General features: G+C 37.4%; 1 protein-coding gene across 1 annotated transcript in view; it reads right to left on the bottom strand.

The window, feature by feature from the left end:
• Positions 1–25285, bottom strand: part of Gpc3 (glypican 3) — a 444489-nt gene that overhangs the window by 388157 nt on the left and 31047 nt on the right. The window contains exon 2 of the mRNA XM_004860081.3: positions 22514–22675. Coding sequence (XP_004860138.1) covers positions 22514–22675 — 162 coding nt within the window. The remainder of the gene's footprint in view (positions 1–22513; positions 22676–25285) is intronic.

Genomic DNA, 25285 nt, shown 5'->3' with positions numbered 1-25285 from the left:
AAAAGTTCAAACCCCTAGGAGAAGCAACAAGCCTTTTGAAGTTTTTTTCATAAGAAACAGCAGCAACACCCCCTAATAAAATTAGGTAATATACTTAACAAACTGTAATTGTACCTCAGTATCCACAAGGGATTGGTTCCAGAATCCTCTCAAATACCAATATCTCAAATGTTCATATGCCTTACATGAAATGGCATAGCTTATACATATCCTGCCAAATCTTTAAACCATCTCTAGTTTGCATATAATATCCAATGCAATATTAATGCTATGTAAATAGTTGTTATATTATTTAGGGAATAATGACCCAAAAAAGTCCATATACACTCAGTACAGATACAATTGTTTTTATATTTTTCTTCTCAAGTTGGTAGAATCTGTGGATGCACAAATCATAGATACAGGGGGCTGACTGTACTTGACATTGTCAAGAAAACATTTCCGATGGGAAAAGTCTGTCACCTGAAACAAATGGAAAGTCAGTAAGATGAATGTGCTAATTCATGTAAAAATAAAGGCAATAAAAACCTTGGCACACATGTCTTTTCCAGCCAAATCCACCCAGAAAACACATGCACCCAAAAGTTGTTTAGGAAAAGAAAATCAGATAACATTAAATAAACAGATCGACAAAGTACCCTAATAAACCACCTGTGAGTTCCTCTTTGGTTAGTCACTAAAAAAAAAAGTGCATTTCATGAATGAAAGGTTAACACACACACAAAAAAATCACACATGAACCAGTTTTTCTAATTGGAATGACAATGGGAGCCAACAAAGAGAAATGGAAAGAGAACTAGAATTAGAGTTCTAAGGCCAGTTTTCAAACTGCCACTTGCCAACAGGAGCGTTCAGGTCAGAGGTTTTCAATGGAAGGTGAATTTGTTCCTTAGAAAGTATTTTTTGGTATTGCTGGAACCTAGAGGATAGAGACCAGGGACGCTACTGAATATCTTCTAATACACAGGCCAAGTGCCACAACAAATATTTATCTAATGTCGATAATGCTGATGTAGAGATACCTTGCTTTAGTGGGTTATTTCACATCATTCTATCCCTGGCTTTCCTACCTGGAGAAGAGGAACCATGTGTCTTACCAAAGTAGAAATGTTTTAAATTATTTCATTTTATACAAATATAGTATTATCTGATCTCAGGGTCTTTTTTTTCTCTTTGTACTTCAAAACTATCAGAAATGCCTGAGAGCTATCCATTTTCACTTCAAACTTTCATTTGGATTTCTAGAAATTCAAATCATTTCAAAAGTAATTTAGCAATGAGCCACAGAAGACTTCCTGGTGAAGTTAGCACGTGAAGCCAAAGAAACTAGAGAGCTGGGTGTGGTGGCACACACCTGAAATTCCAGCACTCAGGAAGCTGACTTGTGTTCCAGACCAGCCTGGGCTACATAGTAAGCTCAAAGCCAGCCTGAACTACATAGTGAGTCCCTGTCTCAGAAAAAAAAATGACATAGAGCAGAGGCTGAGAGACCAGACTCTCAAGTAAGAGTGTCTTGGGATTCAAATCTGGCACTATTATATAATAATTCTACGATCATGCCGTAGCACATCTGTAAAACAAGGTACTAATAGTCCCTGCTACATACGACTGTTATGAGGATTCGATGAGTTAATGCATATACTCAGGACAGTACTCAGTACATGGTAGGCACTCATTTAATATTGGTATTATTTTTAACAAACCAGATTAGAGATATACAAGGTATTATGGGACACAGAAGAGGGTATCCTAATTCAATGGAAGTGATGGTCAAAGAAATTGTCCTGAGGACCGGGGATTTAGCTCAGTGGTTCCGGCGCCTGCCTCGCAAGCACAAGGTCCCAAGTTCGATCCCCGGTACCAAAGAAAAAATAAAATAAAAAGAAGTTGTCCTGGGGAAAATGGTCCATCAGTTACATGTTAGGAACTGATGAGCTGCTGGGCACTACAATAAGGGTACAGAACTGGAGGCAGGGAGGTCAGTTAGGAAACAATTAAAAGGTCCAGGTAGACAAGGCTTGAGACCAAGGCAGTGGCTGTAGTGATGGGGAAAGTGTATAACCAACAGGGCTTGGTGACTACTGCTAATGGGAGACAAAGAAATCCAAAAGGTAGTAAGCAAATAGTAGCACTGGATCAAGGTGCTTACCCTTCTGGCTTCCACTTTCCCCATCTATAAATGAAAGTAATACCACTCCTACCTGATAGAATTATTAGAAAGATTAAATACATTTTATTTTTCAATCCACAGCATAAAATATATAATAGACAGTAAATGGAAACTTTCATTATTATTATAACTATTTTAACTGATTTAATAGCCCTGAAAGAGGCCCCTAGATGACAGCTGGCCCCAAGAGTCTTAGTATCAGGAAAAGCCTGGCTTGTGTTACTGCTGCACAGCAGAACGATGACTAAAAACTCCATCTTCTGCCTCCTATTCTGTGGTGTGCTTTTCCCCTACTATACTCCTCGAAATGATTGGTTGGAAGATGCTCCTCTCTCAAAGATGTAAGTGAGCTCACTCACACTGACAGCAGTGTTCTCCTCCCACGGCCAGCAACAGGATCTGAAAAGACTGGAAGACTGCCTTTTCTTCCTTCTACTGGCTGTAAACATTGCCCAGATTTCATAATCTAATGGTTGGACTTCACCTTCATTAAAACAGAAAGCTCACCGTACATAACTGAGTGAATAAAACTGCGATTTCTAAAGAAGATAGGATTTTTAACTATATCACTTCCCAAGAGAACTAAATGGTAGACAGTAGCCTGGTTATGGTCAGAACAAACACAGCTGGAATTATAAATCATGCAACTGCTGTAGTGTCTCTGCTGCACTATAGCCTTTATTGCTATTTGATTTCGTTAAAGGGTATTTATTATACTGAGTTGACAAACTTATGGGTAAAGTTTCTAATTCTGCAGGCCCAAAATCACCCTCTCTTCAAAGGAACATAGGTGAGGACAAAATAACTATGCTTGAAAAGGGAGATGGGGGCCAATATCTAAAATAATAGTTGTTCCTTCAAACCAAGTAGAAACTGAGAGGTAGCAGAATAGCCAACAATCAGTATTCAAGTGAATATTATTAAATCTTAGGTTCCTGCACTTAGTGCTACTAAAATAACTGAGACTACTTATTTGAAACCATTAAATAATCATAAATTTAAATCTATGTGTTCAGACTAGGATTTTTCATAGTATCAAATTAGAGCTGAGTGGAACTGCGAAGATTAGCTAGCCCTAAGATAAACTGTTTGGGGGACATAGGCCTCTCTACGAATCTGATTTAAACTATGTAGTTTCTCTCCAGAACAAAGCCACATACACAAAACATGTTACATGCAATTGCAGGGGCTTAAGAGTATTCATCCATGAACCTCTGTTAAGGACCAATGTATTAGTCGACTCATTGTTTTGGAACCTCAGAAAGGTTAATGTGTCCAAACTCCCTATAAGAAGACAGTCTCATATTTTATAATGTTGCATATGCGTGCATATAGTGAAGTTTGTTTTAATATGCAATTTTCTAATACACATTTTCATATTCTCATAACTAATACAGATTGGATATGTAAATACTCCATTTTATGGATAAGAAATACAAGGCTTACAAAGTTCCACAAGCATCTGCAGAAAATCTACTGTGGGTATATACCCATCAACACTGAGTGAAGGAGCAGAGATACAGAGATGAACTCAAAACAGACCCTCAAGTTGTTTTCAGTCCAGTGAAGAGAACAGATATCTCCCACCCCATCCAAAGCACATCATTTCTCCTCTGGTAAGTGTCAATATAGAGGAAGGGAGCAAGGAGTTGGGAGGAGGTGGAATGGGGCCATGCAGTCCTCGCCTGACCTACAGATCTGGTAAAGGATCCCTAAGGGGTTCAGACAAATTGTCACAGGTCCCAGAACCAGAAAACAATCATGTTGGAGCTGGACCTTCTGGGTTCTGACACGAAGGCTTCTTCAAGGAATTTTCAACTAAATGGAGCTGAAAGTTCACCTCTTGGGGCAGAGCTTCAATCATATCAGGGATAGAAAATGCCTAGCTCTTCAGTTTTCAATAAATGTCACTCTCGGTACATGCTCAATACATGCAAATTTGCTTTAGCACATAAAAGTTAATTAGCCATGACTCAACTTGTACATGAGATAATTCAGTAGGTAAACCTGAAACACTTCCTACGCAATGGTGACCATGTTGCTATACTCAAATGCTCTCCCTCCACATCTCAATTCTCTAATCTGGCTTCCTTTGTGTTTTGCTATAGTGCTAGGTATTTATCCCTTTTCCTTCCTGTTACGCTGGTAATCAGGGCCTCTGAATGGCTCAGTAGAAAAAAAGAAGACAAAAGTCATGCTTAGAGGCCATACAACTTTCTTGTAAGTACAAAGGCGCATTTCTACTATAGTCTCCCTGTCCATATTCAGGATGTTTGGGGAAAGAATAATAGATGAGTGAGGGGGTGGAAACAGCTACATGGACGGACACAGAAAGAACTATGCAGGATAGCTATATTTAAAATATCTTTTGCTTCTTGCCTTCTCCTCTCCTTGACCTCCCACTGCCAGCCACCTACTTCTATGCTCCATCCCACCTCCAAAAAAGTCCTAGCATTTCTGAAGCAAGATGAATTATTTCCCTTTCACAGTCTCTGCAGCTATAATTTTAGCGTTGTGTTTAATAATCTGCAGTGCTCATGCTTTATTTGAAAATTGTTGATTTCTCAGTTGAATGTGTTTTTTTAATTTCATTGAATTCTTTAATTTTTTAATGACCTCTGGAGACCAAAATTTTCTGTAGCAATATATCAAGATATCTCATGGAGCAAAATTTACAAAACTGAATTCTACCTAATTTGTCTGTTACAAGGTCGGATCTATCCACAGGATGCCTAAATAATAGTGATAACATAATAATAAAACCTAACATTTCTATGACAACTAAAGCATAATCATTGGATTCTCGTAATTTGAGATTTGGGTAACTGAGATTAGCGTAGTTCCCATTTTATAGATGATGAAAATAAGGCTTGGGCAGGTAAAGTGTTTAGCTCAAGGTCACACAGCTTCCACACGACAGAAACAGGACAAGAAATCAAAGGTAAAAGTTTTTTCCCACATGCTTAAACCCCTAGGATAAAAAATTTCACAGCTCTCTCACCTTGACTTAAAAGTACTAACAACAGCTTGTGAAAAATGAAAAGCCTTGAAGGAAGGCAGAATAAATATCTGAGAGACAATCACTGATCTTTTATCTTCTAGACTTCAAGCTGAATCAAGTTCTTCAAAGAAAACCCAATAAAGCCCAGACATTTTCATCATAACAAAATAAATAATTCAGTCGAGTTTCAGAGGACTACTGCATTATGATTGGCTATTTGATATATTTGTGACTTAGCCGTCACTAAACTGATTAAAGCTAACCGGATTGACGCAGTTATGTCGACAGAGACTTTGACACTAGGAGTTATGAATGGAAAGTGTAAATAAGGATAAATAACCTGGAGCTTCCACATTTATTCCTAATGGAGAATTTAGCACTTTCAAAAGTCAAATGCCTGATAGGCTAAAAATTATAGCCTTTGGTCTATCTAGTGCCAAAGAAACAGCTGCGATCCATCACCCATCCTCTCTCTAGGGAGATACCTACAGAGAGAGCCCAGGCTTCTTCCAGACAGGAGGAAGCCTTGATTATTAAAATTCACAAACTCTGATCTCCCAGAGGCTGTAGAAATGATCAAGTATAACTCCAAATTTTATAAATGAGAAAACTGAAGCCCACAGGAGTGACCTTAATTGCCCAAGGTCATCCAGTGAGTCACTATGGAGTCAGAATCATAAGCCATGTCTTCTTAGTCCTAGTCCAATGCTCTTGTCACACTAGACCACACAACACGGAAAACTCCCTACCCACCATGTGTGCACACACTCCCGCACGCACACACATTCATTCTTAATTATAAACGGACCTACGAAGATAATGGAAACCATATCCATATTCTTTGTGCTGAATTACTATTGGTATCAATAGAAAAAGACCCAGGACTCTCAGGTATTAAACTGTATCCAAATTTTCAAGTTCAAGTCCATTTCATGAACATAAATTAATATCCCATTTTAAGCCACACTTGCAAATACCTAAAGGAAACATACAGTCTTTGGTTTATCACCAGCATTTCTTGTGTGTGTGTGTGTGTGTGTGTATGTGTGTTTTGCAATATTGTGATTTGAACCCAGTACTTCATTCAGTCTAAGCAAGTGCTCTACCACTGAGCTACATCCCTGGCCCCCAGAATTGCTTTTAATGTGTACAGTATGAGTCCATATTTGTAATCTCTTTCTCTTTCTGTGTGTCTTTCTGTCCCTCTGTCTCTGTCTCTCCGTCTCTCTTGGTGTGTGTGTGTGTGTGTGTGTGTGTGTGTAGGCATGCAGAGAAAAAAGTCAAAATGCTTATGGTAACCATGGTCATGCCTGGAGGTTAGGACTCTGGGTAATTGTTTTAGGGTTTTCTAGGTATTGAACCCAGAGCCTTGCACATGCTGAATATGTAGTTCTAATTCTAAACTATATCCCCAGGCTTCTAGGTAAGTCTTTTTATGTTGTTTTAGATTTATCAGAATTTTCTAACTTCTCTACTAAAACTAACACCTATTATTTCTGTAATAATCCTTATATTATCCTTATCAATAGGGTGATATAAGAGGAATAATATTTGAAATGTTACAATGAAATACTCAGACATCTAAACTCGGTATTTTTTTCAGGCTCTGTTATAACTTCACAACATCAAGTCATGGTATAAAACCTGTTAAATTACAACTTCTCTTCTTGGAAATTGAAAAAACTTTAGATCCAATGATCCTCCCTCTCTGGGTGTATATGCAGCCCATAGAGCAAGCAGGGTAGTTTATTAAGTTACTGCCCCCAAATGGCATCTCATTGAAATTCAGGAAGTTGGCTCAACATAGGATGCTGGTAGAGCACTTACCAAGCACTAGTGAGGCCCTGGCCTCAATCCCCAGCATCCAAAACAATAAAATAGAAAGACAGAAAGAAAAGGATTAACAAACAGATGTTTTCCTGGAACACTTCACTAACCTGAACTGATGAAGGAAACGATGACTTAAGTGAATGAAGTGCGATTTACAAGTACTGTACTTGCCAAGAATGATAAACACCAGCTCACATTTACTGAGCACTTACTATATACTAGGCACTATCCTAAGTTTTACATGCATCATATTGTTTACTCCTCCTAACAACTGTGCAAGTTTAGGTCCTATTAAGCCCATTTCAGAGATGAGGAAGTTGAGGTTCAGAGAGGTTAAATGGACTCTTCTAGGTAAAAAGATTTAAGTCCAAGTCAGTTTATTCCAGAATCCATTCTCTTAAATACTACACTGCTTTTTATTATTTTTCCATACTTGGAGTAACTCAAACCCACTGCTAATAAAGTGTTCCCAAGTAGAGGTTCTATCAGGTTTGCTTTAATAAGCAAGGCTCTTTGTAATTAGCAGCCCCAATTAATGGGCTTGCTCAAGTCCTCCAACCAAGTTAAACATGCTTTTTTGCAATCTTATGTACACCATTAATTTGTTTAGCAGATTCTTTCTTCATATATGTGATGAAAGTAAACTTCGGTCCACATCAAAATTATCACAATATTCAAATTAACAGAATCTGAGTTAATGAGAGTTCACTCTAGATCATTAATTTTTACAAAATATTTACCTCCTGCCTTGAGTTCACTTCTGCTATTTCAGCATTTATTGCCTGTATATTTAAGGTATAAACATATGTTTGCACTGCTGCAGTTTTCACATAAAAAGATTCTAACTAGGGCCAGGGATTTAGCTCAGTGGTTCCATCGCCTGCCTTGCAGGAGCAAGGTCCCTAGTTCAATTCCTGGTACCAAAAAAAAAAAAAAAAAAAAGCTTCTAACTGCCTTCAAAATAAAAGGAAAAGGCCTAAGTATGGTCCTAGTTAATGGTGAGATATTTCTAACATAGTCTCCAAAGAACTGGGCTTTAACAATTTGTTAAAAGCGTAGTCTGGCACTAAGTAAGCATACAACAGAAAAAAATGCTCAGGTTGGTATACGTAATAACACTTCCATTCAATTTTCTTTCTAAAGCTAAGTTTAATGTTCTGGAATTTTGGTGCCTGAATTAATCCATTTATGCCGAAGACTACAATGTTTTGAATTTTTGCATGAAATTCATGTATTTTACCTAGGAAAGTTTAAGGAACAAGAATTTGAAGAGAACAAATGTATTGTTTCATTGTTATGGGTGTTTCAAAAATAGAACACTAGGTATTGAAGGGTTAATAGCTACTCTACCCAAAACAAATAAGCATAATTACACTGCAATTTCTTAGCTTCTCTCTCCCATGTACATCTTAGCTAAAGTTCCAGATGGAACTGGGTCTTTATTTCAATTAAGTCAAGTCACGGTCTCAACCCTCTCATGTCTACATTCATACAACAGATCCACCAACTTTCAACCAAAAAAATGCTTGAAAATAGAATCACTGTGTACAGAGCACACTGGACTCTCTTGAGGGAAAACTGCAGTGTACATAAATCACAATCGATTATACTTTAAAATTATTGTATATTTCTATTACTGCTCTCTGTAGATGTCTACTATAATGTGCATAGGCAGAAAATAACATTTAAGGTTTCTAGGTTCAGTGTTACTCTAAGTAGACTTCATAAGTGAGGAAATGACAGACCCACATGTTCCTCTAACATTGCAGTGCCTTCATTTTAACTAGGCCAAGAAAGAGAGGCGCTGTGTGGTATGGCTAACTACTTAAGGGAGTAATTTCACCGTACAAGTATAGCAAATTTATTTCAGTCCTAGGTATCACTTTCCCCATTAACTCAGAAGACCAAAGAAGCATAACCTCTTTTCTTTCATCCCTGTCAAAGTCAGCAAGTTTCTCAGGAAGCAAATACTATTTAAATCATTTTCATAATTCTAAAATGCCTGTAAGACAAGTCCAGGGTCTAATTATACCACTTAAATTTGTTGAAGATGTTTGGGTTTTTCTTTTTTTAATTTCAATAACGAAAAGAGCCCAAGGGTTTAAAGTCCTAATAATCTAATAAACTTTGCTAAGTGAACATTGTAACAGATACGCCTGGATGGGATTTTGTAAATACCAGACAATTTCCCCTGATCTTTATCAGGGAAAAGAAGTCTAAATCTTTGGCAGGAAGAAATTAAATGTAGTGCAAAATAATAACATCTGGCCAGATTGTGTTTGTCAGGGTAGCAGCCCCTTTAGATGTCAGACTGAAAAGTACTAAAATGAACTCTGAAGGGTGTGTGTGCAATTCTTTATGAGGCAATAGGAAAGGCTGCCACGCTGCCGTAGAATACTCAGGGTACAATTAACTTACTCTAGTATGTCCCTACAGAGAACTGTTTCACGTCAATGGAATTTGAAGCTTTTTGCCAAATAAAAGTTTGGGGCCATTCTTGGGGTATTTTGTTTATTTCTCCATTACCATACAGCTTCCCAACAGTACTTTCTATTTTTCAAAACCCTCTGTGATCATTTTAATTAGTTGTAAAAGCTTATTTTTATCTTCTAACTCTAGGAGACAACACACAACATAGCTCAATGAAAGGGTCAATGACTTTGAAGTTAGAAACTTAATGCTACCACTTACTTGGTTACGTAGCCTTAGGCAAATTGCATAATAGCTCTTAAACCCAGTATCCACATCTGTAAAATGGGGAAAATAATACCTAACCACTATGAAGATTATGCAAGTCTAGTAAATAGTAGACTTTTCATAACTTGTTTCTTTTTCTCTTAAGTGATTCAAATAAGTTCAAATGTCTAAACTCACCAACTTTCCAGAGGCCTCCGACCTTCAAAAATGTTTAATTTCCGCAGACATTTACTATCTTCTCTTCCTATCAAAACAAAACCCCCAACTTTCAAGCTTATATTTGAAATAATATGTATGTCATTTAAATCTCCCCTTCCACTATAAGCCATCTCAAGCATCTGTCAGAGGTTGCCAGAAAGAACATATTTTGTTTTTCCACTAATGATTACTTTGATGCATGAGATACTTTAATTGGTTTTCCTGCCTGATTTTTTAAATCTGGCTTTTAAAGAAAGAGAATTATGGTCATCTCCCAATAAAATAAGGTTTTCCCAATAAACAACTCCTTCTGGAATGTGTACCACAAAATAGTGTTAAGTCCCTGATTTATCTGATAGGCTAGTGTATCTGTTTCAAATGTTAACTGCCAGAAAAAATATTGTTTTCCAGTCCCCAAAGAACAGAAGTGCGGATGGAAGACTTTGGGGTTTTCCCTAACCTACAGCTCTATTGGTCAAGAATAGGCACTTTGGCCTTGGTGACTAAGTTTCTTAAGCTGCCTTTCAGAGTCTGAGGCCTATAGAAGTAAAGAGACATACTACAAAAATCAAAGAATAGTTCCAGGGCCTACTTTCCCAGCTGAGAAGGATGGGAAAGATGCCCAAAATTCACACTCAGGGGAAACAGACTGGCAGCGGGCTACATTTCACCACCTTCTAAGAGTCTGTCCAGCTACTAGGGCAAAGGCTGTGGTGTCCTTGTAGACCAAGAGTACTTCCTGTTAAAATGACCAGAAAAGTTTTAGATCTAGGGGAAGGAAATGTAATGTTAATGTCAGTACAATACATATGAACTCATTCAGAGTGGTTGTCAGTGTTAGAAAAAAACTAAATCACAACTACAATAATCCTTTCAAATATTCAAAGCATTTTCATATACATTACCTCTTTTGATCCTTAAAAGCTCTGGCAGGTTGGAAGGTCAGGTGTTACTGTTACACTTTAAATTACTTACCCACTTTTACACAGCAAGGATCAGAACAGGAAATAGAATACCTCACTGATGCATGCTAAAGTTAATATCAACGATTAAAGAAATAACATTGGAAACCAAAGGAAACTATGAAAGCATCTGACTCAAGGTGTTTTTAGGCACCTCCAAAGAGTGAAAAATTGAACTAACAAACCAGTAAAAGCAATTTATAACATATAAAGTGAATTAGCATCCTGAATATATAAACAGCTGTTACAAATCAACAAAAAATAAAATAGCACATATGGAAAAATGGATACCTAATTTTTAATGAAGACTACTGATGAGAAAAATCACAAAATAAAGTACACAGATCAACAATTTCCTTAGCAACCAAAGACTACTATATTTTCACCTAAATTGGGGCTGTTGTAAAACAGCAAGTGGCAAATCGTTAGGATGATGGAAATTCATGCATTGCGAGTGAAAGTGAAAATAGGTACAAACTTTATGGAAATCAAATAAGCAATAAATGTGACAAACTTTAAAAACTGCATATCCTCTGACCAAACAATTCTGGTACCAGGAATTTATTCTAAGGAAATAAAAATGTAAATTAATTAATCCTTAAACCTCAAGGGTGTGCCTTAATATTTCATTATAGCACTACTTATCTCACTGTGGTTTACAGAAAGCAACCACAATTTCCATCAACAGAGGGTGGTGGATTAACAACATATGATAGGGCCGGGGATTTAGCTCAGTGGTTTCGCGGCCTGCTGCGAAAGCGCAAGGACCCAAGTTCGATCTCCGGTACCAAAAAAAAAAACCAACTTATGAGAAATCCACATTACTAAGTACAGGGTAGCTCCTAAACACTATTCTATTATATTACAAAAAATATGTTATTGACATGGAAAGATGGTGATTACTATATTACATGAAAAGGCCATTTTGTAAAAAAGGAAATATATAACCCTGTAGCAACAAGATGAAAAGTATTCAAGATAACATGCCAAAATGTTCATAGTGGTTATCCCTTGGCAAATAGAACCTGAATCATTTTATTTTCCAGTTTTTCACTTCTTTATAGTTTTTTCAATTTGTCTAATAAAAATGTAGCACTTATCTGTGTAGTTGAAAACTTGCTTTTAAAAGGAATATCCTGAGTTTGCCCTAATACTTTTAAAGGCTCACAGTAATAATGAATGAATAAATAATGCATTGGTCTCTAGAAACCTGCCTTAACAAATAGATAAGAATACTTTCTAATGAACCTATTGATTTTGATTTCTTAATGCACACTGAATATTTTATTTAAAGGTAGTCTCCTAAAAGTTAATTAATGACTCCTCTCTAATTTATTTTTGGTACTAGGGACCAAACCCAGATATGCTTTACTACTAAGCTACATCCCTGGCCCTTTCTATTTTTTATTTTGGGACAGAGTCTCACTAAGTTGCTCAGGCTGGCCCCAAACTTGTAATCCTCCTGCCTTAGCCTCTCGAGAAGCTGGGATTACAGACATATACCACTGCTCCTGGCATTCTTCACTACAATGTTGTTTACCATACGCATTTATCAGACAAGTCCTTTCACCAACCTGAGTCAATATTAGTCCTACCTATATCAGATCAAATTCCCATATGTGAATAAAATTCCAAATTATAGATCAAAGAAGTGCTACTGTACATAGATATGAAAAATGAATGAGAACATTGCTCTTCATCTTCAGAGTACCAATAGTTATCATTGATTAAGGACTTATTATATATCAAAGAATATGGTAATTGCTTGACAAAATTTTGGCTCATTTGCACAGCTGCATAAGGCTATAATTATTATCCTTATTTTGTGAAAAGGAATTATGTAACTAGTTCACAACAAAAGTAATTGAATTCAAGATTGTTTTGACTCTACAGGCTGTATATCCTGTCATTTTGTCTTCTGCCATAATATCAAACACAAAACTCTATCTAAGGAAACAAGGTCATATGAATGATCCTCAAATTAGAGGATTTAGCCACCATGTTGAAAGAGAACACATACTGTAGTGATGTAAGAGAAAACACAGAATTTTGAATTCAGCTTTCTTGGGCCAAGCAACTCTTGCCGTTCAGCATTGAGTTAGCTTGCCTAAATTACCAAATTTCTCTTTCTTTTTTAATGTTTATTTATTTTCTATTAGTACATGTTTGAAGTACACAGTGTTTACATTTATCTTAGGGAGTAGGCATATCTTAACATATCTTAGGATGTTCGTTCCTTCTTTCCTTCCTTTCTTTTTAAATTGTAATGCTAAGGATTTAACCAAAACAACACTGAGCTTCATCCCCAAATTTTGAGACAGAATCTGAGTAAGTTACCCAGGCTGGCCTGAACTCACGATCCTCCTGCCTCAGCCTTCTGAATAAGCTAGGGTGATAGGCATGAGCCACAATACCCAGCCAAGTTTCAGTTTCTTCATGGGATATACATGACCTTTCGAAAAGAATATTAAATTAAAGGGCCGGGGATTTAGCTCAGTAGTTCCACCACCTGCCTCGCAAGTCCAAGGATCCAAGTTCAATCCCCAGTACCAAAAAGAGAGAGAGAGAGAGAGAGAGAGAGAGAGAGAGACATTGAATAAACGTTTGTTTCTCTTTCCTTCTGGTTATTGTGGATGGATGGTAGAACATAAGAGCATATGTGGACATGCTTATATGTGTTGACATTCTCATGATTCTTGGCTACAACGTGCAAATCTGTGGCACTGAACCTTGTTCACCATGCTCTGCGAAGGACAACCAGTAAGCGTGAAAGTGTTTAGCCAGAAGCAAAGACCAAAGCTCAGGGAAATATAAGATATTCCGCCTTAGGCAAGCATCAACCCACTATCTCGACATTTATGATCTTGCAACATTTTATAAACCTAGGAAGGAAGCTAGAGAAGTAGCTCCATGGTAGAGTGCTTGCCTAGCAAGCAGAAGGCCCTGGGCTTGATCCCCCAGTACTGAAAAATAAAATAAAATAAAACAGAAATAAATGCTGTGGGCAATAGGTTCTGTCTTTTTTATTTGGTCATAGTGGTATCTGTTGCAGGGAAGAGTTGGAAATCTGCTTCTATAAATACTACGTATTTTAATTTTGTGGGACTGTGTGTATCTTCCCTTAAACATTTCCTGTTTTTCCTTAGGTTACAGTGGTGTCTTCAGACTAGACACAAGCCCTATCCACAGATCTTCCCACAGAGAGCTCATTATATAACAAAACTCGCATTAATCAAATAGCTACACATCCACCTTTACAAATTCCTAAGTGGTAGAAAGGAAAAGCACAGGTTGTCAGGAGAGGGAATTGAGTGGACCCTGATCTAATTCAATGATTACATTTCAGTTAATCAGGTCCAGAACTTCAACCAAAGGAGGGAAGCATTTTAAGCATTCTGATTTTCTTTCGACATTTTTGTTCTCCTTTCTCTCCTAATGCAACTCAATGAATCAGAGTATGTCTTTGCTAGTTAGATCTCAGGGCTACATTAACTCATTCAGACCACTAGGGGACCACTGAGAACCTGTATACTGTATAGTCTTAAATACACACATACACAACAGAGAAAAAAAGAACTCACAAAAGTGTTAAGAGGTTATCTCAATGTTAGGAATTATGTGAGAGTGTATTAGAACATTTTCATGTTAATTATAATTATGCCAAAACATAAAAAGCATTTAAAAATGTGTATGTACCAGTTAGGTGACATTCAGTCCAGCAAAGATCTATTTCACATACCAGTATGTTTATCAAAGTACAAGAAGAAGTAATGAAAACAATGGCTACCATGCATGTGATTCCTATGGGCCAGCATAGAGCTGAGTTCCTCACTGTCTTCATCTGGTTTAACCCTCTTTAATCAATGGCTCAGAAAGAAGTGACTGGCCCTTAGTAGCAAAGAGAAGAGCAGCACATGCTCAGCACACTGTGCCCTTCAAATTCCCTGCTAGGCATCTGGTCCTTTCAAGAAGGAAGGCCGAGTGAGAAGTGATAAAGCTAGCCAGGAGTCCAGAACGCTGGTGTAATTTGAATGTGAATTTAATTGAGAAAAAGATGTGTGCTGATTTACCTAACTCCCTTAGCTGCCCTTCTCTTTGATAAAGAGCCACATCTGTCTGGAGAATTCATACAGGCGTCCTCTTCCAAGATTCTCTACCCCCTAGTCGAAAACAATCCTTTCCAGCCCCGCACTCACATACATCGGTAGATTTCCTGTGAAGCTAGTGGAACATGAGCTCCAGGGACTTGCACTTGTGAGGGCATTTTTTTGTATTTTTAATTTTGTCTTCCTTTTCTGAAAAAGGACCCTAATTTGTATATGCTTTTAGCCTCTACAAAATCTGGATCTAAGGTTACTCTCCACTGAAAACTGCTAAAGTTTTTCTTACAGTATTTCTCTTAGTAGGCTTTGAACCTACAATAGTCATGTATAAATGTCTTAAGTTTCTGCATTTTGAACTACTTGAAGGTAGGCATGAAGTAGATTTTATCTTTGAATTTACCAAATACCTGCCTTCAGATGTTCTAGGTACTTGCTCAGCAAATGTTTTCTAACTAAAATACAATAGGCTTCACTTGCAAGAAAGCAAGCTAGACCAGAGGAGGCTGCCCATAACCATGAAGTAAAATACATGGACACTGCATAAAACATGGTAGGTAAAGGGAGAGACACCGGAGCTGTCTTTCCTGGGTCTGATTCCTGTCTGTGCCATCTATTAGCTGTGTTACTTTAGACAAATTACTTAATCTCCCTTAGCCTCCACTTACTCACTAGTGAAATGAGGCTATAAATGTACCAAATTCATGGGATTGTTGTATTATTATTATTTTTTAAAATTTAAACCTCACAAGTAACCACTTTAGAACAGCAAACTTTTGTTCCTCTCTAACTTTATACAGGTTCAGAAAAGAGCTGTCTGATCCTCATTCAAACTCTGAACTTTTTTTTCCACACCAGTCTGCCTAACCCCACCCAGATTCACTTGAATCCCGTCCATATGACCCCAGAGTCAGCACTCCATTGCTTAAACTGAGAAGCAAAGTGAGTAAAGGTGTGGAACTCAGATGTGCTGTTGCTGGTGGTCTAGGTGAGAGCTGATGGAGCCTGGAATGGAAATCAGAAGGCCTCAGCATGTGATAAATGTAACTGAGTCCCACAGAGGATGGAGGAATGTAGGCAAAAGATAGGAGGAAATATGATGGAAGAAACAATTTCTGGAGACTGACTGAAAGGTGGAGTGAGGGAAAAGAAATAGGAGCTCATACCACAGCTCCTGGAAGCATCTCACAGTCCACGACGGAAAGCCATTTTTAATTTCAACGTTACCACTTCCAGCTTAGAGGAAAACTGTTTCGACCTCCACTCTACTGACAGGAGAATTCAAATCTCTCAAACATATGCTTCATTACTCCCATATCAGGTACTGCAACTCAGCGAGACAGAAAGAGGAGGAGGAACATATGTTTTCAGAAAGTAAACAAACCCCACTGGGGGAGAGATCACTCTAAGCAAAAGTGCTATTCTTCTGGAAGCTTCTAGAGGGCAGGGATAGCATCCTTTAATTTTCTTGGTTGGTCCACTAATGAGAAAGATGAGCAGCAAGAGTTCACAGTCCTACTGAATTACTGAATCAAAGATATGGGCTGGGGTAAAAGAGTTAATCTGTATCAGCATAATCTTGTCACTTCACGGCTGGCTCCACCACAGTCTGCAGGCACACGGAGTCATTTTCTAAGCTCTTTTTATTAAACAGTTTTCAGCCTAATGACTGACTTTTCTAAATCAATAAGAGGGCACAGGAAAGGATTGAAACTCTCCCAGCCTCTGGCTCGGCTAAAGCCACAGAATTTTAAAACTGAACTGAATCCAAAAGTTCTTAGTTTAAAACTGAAATGACTTTAAACACTCAGTTTCCAGTTGTTTTTCCAATAGCACTAATAATTAAAAGAATTGCATTTTTAAAAAACTTTGTAACCAAAATATCTCTTTGAGTCAGCACCATAAAGTCCACTAATTAAAGCCAGCATCTTCTGGGCTCTGATGAGAAATTTACCCTTTTATAATGGGATTATGAGAGTTTTGCTGCACAGATGAGTGGCTTGATTAATGATTTACATTTTTCAGGACATATAGCCTTACTCGTGGTCATGGTTTGTGTTTCTAAAATTCTTCTATTCAGTTGAATGTTATTGTATTTAGCCCTGGCAAATGAATTAAGATCTGATTAAGACATCAATGTAATTATCGTCTCCTGTACATTAGTTTCAACAAAAAAGGAGGGAGCTGTGACAGAATGGCTGGCCGTTTGAGTTGCAGACGCAATAGGAGCTTGGGCAGGAGAACTGTCAGGCCAGTCAGGGGGAAAAATTGTGAAATGGAGAGAAATTGCTCAGTACTCACTTTATACCCCCACAACATTACAAAACCTAAATTAACATATGATTGAATAGCAAAAACATGTTTATCAACATTCAAGCAATTATTTAGCCACATATTAACTGTGAGGGAAAAAGCCTCTGCTTGAATAATGTCTCCAAACTGTTCTTTCAAGCAGAAATGACTGTAGAAATTGCTCTGAGCGATGGAGAAGGGTGTTCTAAACAAGGTCAATTTTCTTTAAGGGGAGTGGGAGATATGGGAATCTGAGAGAAAAGAATACAAGAACTGCCAAGAACAGACGGGAAGAGAGAGCAACAGAAGTAGCAGAGAAGCACTGCCCTCCTCCCTGTCCAGAGGCATCTTTTTCATCTCCTCCACAAGTGGAAGAAAGAAAGCCTCCCAGCACTGGGTGTGGATCAACCCTGAACTTAGACCCACCTTTTCATTCTCTCTGCCATGACAGTGTGGATCAGAAAATGCACTTCAAGTACGGCTTGAACACAAAATACTCTTCCTGATCTAGCCGCTTATTTGTGTACAAAATATACCAGACACCAGCCAGAAGAGAAGCTTCTGGAAGCTTAAAGAGACTGCACTATTGACATTTCAAACAGCAAAGCTTCACATCCACAACTGCATAAAATGCATTTCTTTTTCATGGGGCCCTTTGCCTAAGTACTCTCCTACTTGGGCACCGGAGCTGTCTGTGTATCTATTGTGTATAACGTAGCAAAAGTTGTTGAAGTGCATCATGAACTCCAGCCTTGTCTAGCTTAATGTCTGTATGATAATGCTTCATTTATTTGGTACTACTACCTGGGGTAAAACAGTCCAAATAAATGAACTGTCTAGATAACTCATGTATATAGTGTTTTATGGGTTTCAAGATACTTTCACATACATCATCTCTAAGAGTTAAGGACTGGAATTTTATCCCCATTTTACAGAAAAGAAAACCACCCCAAATCATAAAGCTCTTAAGTGCATACGTAGAATTAGAACTTGGATTATCAGACTCCAGGTCTAGAATTTTTTCTATTGATTTTTTTCTTTTTTTTAATTCTAGTACTGGGGACTGAACCCAAGGATTACTAAACTACATCCCTAGTTCCCAATGCCCTTTTCTTTGGAGACAAGTTCTTGCTAAGTTGCCCAGGCTGGCCTGGAACTTGCAATCTTCCTGCCTCAGCCTCCTGAATGCTAGGATTATAGATACGCATTGCCATGCCTGGCTCTTCCACTGCTTGTAAGCACCAATAAACTATTTTAGCCTTGTAAAATGGAAATATTAAGAAAAAAAGAATGAGCATAATTTGATCTTTACTTACTGATTCACAGCTATCATTATAGACATCAATTGTCAGACCTACTACATCATAGGAGCCACTAAGGCATGTAGGGATAAATTCATCTATAAACACCCTAGCTGCAACATTTAGTGTGTTGTTAAGGTTAATTTTATGTCTTCAAACCTTATTGTCATTTGTTGCTTCTTTCTGCTCACATGCACCTGTCCCTGGGAGTCGTCCACAATTTTTCTCTTTAACTGTTTAACTGCTTTATCTGGTTTTCTTGTTAGAAAGCCAGAAAATGAAGCCTGTGAAGAACACGCATTAATTCAGAAGAGTAGCTTCAAGCAGGACCCAAAGAGCTCTCAGATGAATCAACTATACAAGCGGGAGCTCCATGGTGTTTTGTATGTACAGCAATTGTTACTGCTTAACCACTATTCTTCCTCCCTGATAAAGAGAGTTCAAGTTGTAGAATAGCCAAGTTCTAGTAAAAGAGCAATGTTGCTGCATTCTGAAGAGTCTGTTTTCACTCAAAGCCACTGATGCCTTGGGGAAGACTAGAATCATCCAATATACAGAAGAACCCTGGACTCACCCTAAATAATTCCTGTAGTATATGTCTTAGAGTCATAGTGAAATTCTACCAAGAAAACAGAACTCAAAGCTTGGATATAGAAGTATCAAAGATATTTTAAAAACTAGAATTCTATCTCATTTTTCTTCTCAAGGACCACAATATCACCACTTCTTTATTTTGCTTTACCTCAAGTACACTAAGAACAAAGAAATCTGTATCACATGATGGCCTGGAAGAAGCTGTGGCATAAGTGAGTTTCCTCATCTTAAAGTGGTGATAATTACAGTACAGACCTCATAGAGCTGCTGGGAAAATTAAATGAGATAATTATGTAAAAGTAAGCATCATACATTAGGCACTTAATAAATCTCCACTATTATTATTATCATTATAATTATTATAAGGTAGGGGAGAAGGAACGGAGATGCATAAAGGAAAATCTACTTTTAGTGGAGTTTTTCAAAAAGAATTAATTAAGCAGAAACAAAAAACGATTGTGCTGCCCCATTTTACTAAGCACATCTAAGTAAATTAAATTTAGGAAACGAGGCAATGCAAAGATTGAAAATAAAGAACAACTTTTTAAATGCTTCAATCATTATCAAAACAACATTAGCATTAGAGCACTCCAGCCACTGTAGCAAAGTGCCCCAGGCTCATTTATGAGGGCAAAGGCTTCCTGCAAACAAAGACATAAAATCCAAATCGAGGCAGTAAGGATTGCTCGTGGAACTGTGCACATATTTGCAGAAAGGACTCACTGCTTAAATACCCCCAATGTGGACTACTGAAAGAATCCTAAAGAGACTGTGGGTCGAGGCCAAGATCAAGATAAGCTTTCTTCAACTTCATTTGGTGGAAACAGCTGCCACATCAAATTTCATACAATGTAATAGGATAATTTTCTCAATAATCTTGTCTACCAGATTATTTTAGGGGAAAAACAGTAATGCCTCTCTATTGCAATTCATTTGAATAATAAGTAATTATAAGAAAAAAGGAAGTAGATACGCTGTTTTCATAGCAATTGATAATACATCATCTTGTGGTGGTCTCTGGTTTTAAGTCTTCTCTCTCCAAATATTTGTTATCAAAAAGATTTGTGGGTAGTCTCTCCAAACATGGCACAAATTGCTTGAGGTTTGGGGCCATGACTTGTTTTTTTTATAGGACCCACTTTTTTTAGTGAAATGGGAAAATGATAAGAAATGGGAATATAACAAGCAAGAATGAGTTTAGATATCATTTAGCATCTCCATGTTTCTTTGCTAGTCCTTTGACCCTAGTCTTTTGGCCTGTTCCTACTGTTCCTACAACTCAAGGATGTGGAGAGAGAGGGGTGGGGAGAGAATACAACTAGCAGGTGTTGTTCCTACTTTCCACCCTCTGTTCACTTGAAAAATGTTCATCTTCCATGTTACAGCAGCCATTATCTGGAATCTAATCCAACTAAAATATTGTCAGAACTTACTCTCTCCTAGTCTTTTGTTGTTCCAGTCCTAGAAAACACAATCCATAAAGTACAGGACTGGACAAAAATATGAGGGTTGAAACTCAGGTCCCTCAGTGGACAGCAATGACAGCTACTCTGCATACTGGAATACCATACTCATCACTGTCCCAAGCTCTCCATCCAGGTAATGGTTCTTAGGTAGCATCTGGGGACTTAGTTTTTCTAGAAATTACATAAATCACTGTCATATCATTCTAAAAAGGCACCTGGATATTCCAAAGAGTAAGATTCATATCTCTACTTCAACCCAATTCTCATCACTTCTTAACAGCCCACTTTCAACCAGTAGGTCAACTCCAAAACCAATCTAAGAAGTACATGAATGGTACGTGTATTTTTAAAATCAGTTTAAATTATTCATTCTATCACCAAACTGTTAGTTTCAACCAACTCTTCACAAGAGCCTGGCTGCATAAATAGATTAACAAATACCTCAAGCTTATATAATACACTTCAAACAATCAACCTAACGTCCCCTGAGTCTTTGACCCGAGAAACTATTGTGAATGTATGCTTTATTGCTAATTTGCATAACTTTCTTAGCTAATTCTAAGAATTTCATTATAATATACTAAATGAGCTATAATCAACCCACCTAACAATTCAAAGAGATTAATTCTTGTACAAGTGCCATAAATCTTAAGCTTTGCAACATCAAGTAGTTGGAAGTATTTCCTATTTGACCCCAGTCCTCTTTTTGCAGGACAAGAAAATGACAGTTGATTCTGTGTGCTTAAGGAAGGGTGAAAGTCTCCATATCCATAATTAATCTTTCCACTTGTATGAGGCAGCCTAGTGAGATAGTTAAAAGCATTGATTCTGGGGCCAGGGATTTAGCTCAGTGGTTTCACCGCCTGCTGCACAAGCGCAAGGACCTGAGTTTGATCTCCAGTACCAAAAAAAAAAAAAAAAGCATTGATTCTAAGAGCCTGGTCACCTGGGTTCAAATTTTGCTATCATGACTTAGTAATTATGTGACCTTGGACAATTTAACCACTCTGTGTCTTCAGTTTTCACCCATTAAAATGAAGGTACTCACATTAAAAGCACTGTGTATTACAAACATGTACTAATAAAATGTCTTTTAAGTAGCCAAAATAATAATAAAAAATTAAAATAGGGATACTAACAGCTACTCATAGTGTGAGGATGAAGTGAATTAATAAATATATAAAGCACTTAAAAGAGTACCTAGCATATAGTACTAAGTGCTTCTTGCTGTCACTACCACCACCACCACTATGATCATCGTCATCATCATCCCTATCTAGGTCTTTGAAACTAAGGGGTCCTCCCCATGCTGCTGTGATGCTGCTCTAAGTTAGTAAGGACAATGTAATTTGCTGCCCATTCTGGTAATGCCAGAGCAGCTTTCACAGTCACGCATAAGCATAACAGGAACTGAAACTCACAAGGAGGGAAGAGGCAACCACTCACACAAATGGGAAAACGTCTGGCCAGCAAGCCCATTTCTCCCTATCAAATGGAAATGTTCCAACTCCAGAAGGAGTTTGTATATGTTCTACAGGTATCTAATTTGCTCCTAGAGAAAACTGGGCTTGGATTTTAAGCAAATTTAGTTTTTTAAAAACCAGTCTTATGGATCAGCTGAGATAAATTATTAGTCTTCCTGTGGAGATTTACAGCTGTCACATACAGGTAAATAAACTGTCCTTGGACAGTGATTTTTGACAATACACTTTTCCAAAGATTGAAATAAAGCCTCTCTAAAAATTATTTTTTCCTTACCAGAATCTCTCACTGGGAGATTTGTTTTATATCAAGCATTAACGCTAGAATGGTAATTTACAAATTACAGTTAGCATTTGAAAGCCTTGTGCCCAAATAATGATGTCACTGAGCAACACATCTAAAATGACACCGAGAACTCACCTTGGAAAATTGCAGCATTCTGAATAATTACAAACTTGAGCTCCATACTTGCAGATTGAAGCAATTGTTCCATGTTCAATCGTGCTGTTAGTTGGTATTTTTCTTCCATCTTTCTTGAGCAGCATGTTGGGCCCTTGGGGAGACATACTTGCAAATCTGATCCTGAAACAAACAGGGTTTTCATGTTTCAGTAAGCAGAATCTCTCTCTGTCTCACACACATGCGTGCACACAAAAGCAAACAGGGCAAAACAATGCATCTTTCAAACTACAGTAAAATCTTGATTATTCAAAATAGTGTTTATCTCAATTAATCCCTGCTTTCCCACAATTGTTCTTATAACTTATTATTTTAAATAACCATCAAAATTAATAGCCTTGGTTTTACTCATAAATTCTGCACAAACTAATTTATAGCACCAAATACAGCTTCTGAACACCAATATTTGTCTATTAAAAGATCAATCTTCACTCTTATAATTTATTTTTTCTGATTATAATTTATGAATAAGAACACACTCAAGAAACAATTTTTTAAGATTCCAGTTCTTTCTAAATGAAATGTATGTCTGGTCAACTCAATGTTGCTTTTCAGAATAACTAATGAAAATATCAGTATTATATCAATGTCATGTGATGTTGTTGCTTTAACTAAAGGTCTGGAACAAAATACAAGTCATTCACACATATTTATTTATTCAATGATATTATATGCCAATCACAGTGATTATAACAATATTACAAAGCAACGTCCCTGCTCTCACAAAGTTTACATCCCAGGGGACAGTAAACAAAAGTATAAGCCTGATGTTAAATGATGATATGTACAATAGAAATAAAGTAAGGAAAGGAGGACAAACTGTGGCATATCCACAGTTTTTATTTAGCCATAAAAAAAGGAAGTTCTGATAAATGATTACCAAATGGATGAACATCAGAAGCATTATGCTAAGTGAAATAAGCCAGATCAGAAAAAAGTGTATACTCTATGATTCCATTTACACAAAAGGTATACAAAACATTAAACGATAGTGAGAGAAAGCAATTCAGTGGTTATTAGGGAGAGACGGAAGGCAAGAAGAGGGTCAGAGGGAGGGAATACAAGGTTAGTGAGGAAACTCTGGGGAATTCTGATACATTCATTATTTTTATTGTAGTGATGACTGAACATGGGTAAACACATCAAAATTATCAAACTGAACCCTTAAAATATACATTGCTTACTACGTATCATTTATACCTCAATAATGCTTTTAAATTTTTATAAAGCAAGCAAAGGGAGATAAGAAATATGGTGGCATGTGGTGGTAGCAAGAACTTGTCTGGTTTTATAAAGGGTAAGCAAAGAAAACTTTTTTCATAAGGCAACATTGAAGGAATGATGAAAAAAGTGAGGGAAGGTCCCATACTTTTATATCCTCCACAAATGTTAGCAAATATTAAAGTTCAACTAATATTAACCCCAATCTCCTTCCTTTCTGCATCTCCTATTTGTTTGTTAGTGTTGGGGATTGAACCGAGGGCCTCATAGCTGCTACACACATATTCTTCTACTGTGAAACTTGTTTTACTCAAACTTTCTCTTCAATGAGCATTTATTGAGCTCCTTCTGTGGTGACCATGAAAGTGTGTACCTCAGCACCTCAGCTCTCCTGCTGTGGGGAGTAATTGATTATTAGCCTTAGCTGCTGTTCTCTGATTTCAGCACCATGTTGTACAAAGGCCACAATCCCTAAGGCCTGCTCTCAACCAGTGACAGAGCACGGCAAAGACACTAAGTCCTGTGAGACGGAAGACTTTATTTACAGAGAATTTTGGCTTCAGGGCTCCCCACCAATTTTGCCCAAACATTCTTAAAACTATAGGGTGGTCTAAGGATCTTCCTACTCAACTTTCCTTCCATTCCTCTCTACTCCACAGAGATATTACCTATTCCATCCTCTAATGGCTCTTGCGGGCTCCTTCAGCACCTTACCTATTTGCCTTCACAAGTATTTTCCCCAATAACTCTACTGTAAATCCAATTCCATTTTGGATTCAGATGCTAATCCAACTGGCACCTGCTTCACAGAAGACTTGAGTCCAACATAACATTTATGTGCCAGGTACTACACTATATGCTAGAGGGACAACTCTGAACAAGAGAGACTTGCTCTCTGCCCCCATGGAGCTCACTATCTACAGGATCTAACAGAGAAAAATACCTGGTCATGCAAATGAACACATATCTACATAGGATGATAAAAAGTATATATGGAATATAACTTCTCCAAAGTCTTCTAAGGTCCTCGGGAAAGTAAAGTTCAATAAATCCTACTGAAAGAAAGCCTGAAAGCATATTCAGACATTTTAGACAGCTTTTTGAAAACTGGAGTTTTAAAGGAAGGAGACTAGTTACCCATAAGTTACTTAAAAGTTACTTTTTATAACAACATTTTAATTGCCTAAGAATTCCAACCGTTCATGCTCTTAATATATATGCCGAATTTTTCTTTTCTTAATTTATGAATGAAATTTATCAACTTTTGCCACACATGACATCACTGGATATTGACTGGAAGCTCTCCATTCCCCCTGCTCAAGGGAGCTGCTGACAAAAGTAGAAAAGGAGAGCACAGATAATACATATCACCAAACCTAATCCAGCACTGCAATTTATGGTACTGGATGGAGAGGTGATATTTAATGTCAAAATACAATTTGGGGTCTGGAGACACAGAGTTCAGATTTATCTCCTACAAATGTCAATCTCATATAAAAGCCTTAAACTGAT

The sequence above is a fragment of the Heterocephalus glaber genome, unplaced genomic scaffold, assembly GCF_053883595.1.
Source record: "Heterocephalus glaber isolate CG9 unplaced genomic scaffold, H.glaber_assembly_v1.0 deba00001729, whole genome shotgun sequence".
NCBI classification, from domain to species: Eukaryota; Metazoa; Chordata; class Mammalia; order Rodentia; family Bathyergidae; genus Heterocephalus; species Heterocephalus glaber.
The sequence above is the reverse complement of the archived record's forward strand: the minus strand, read 5'-3'. Positions and strand labels throughout refer to the sequence as shown.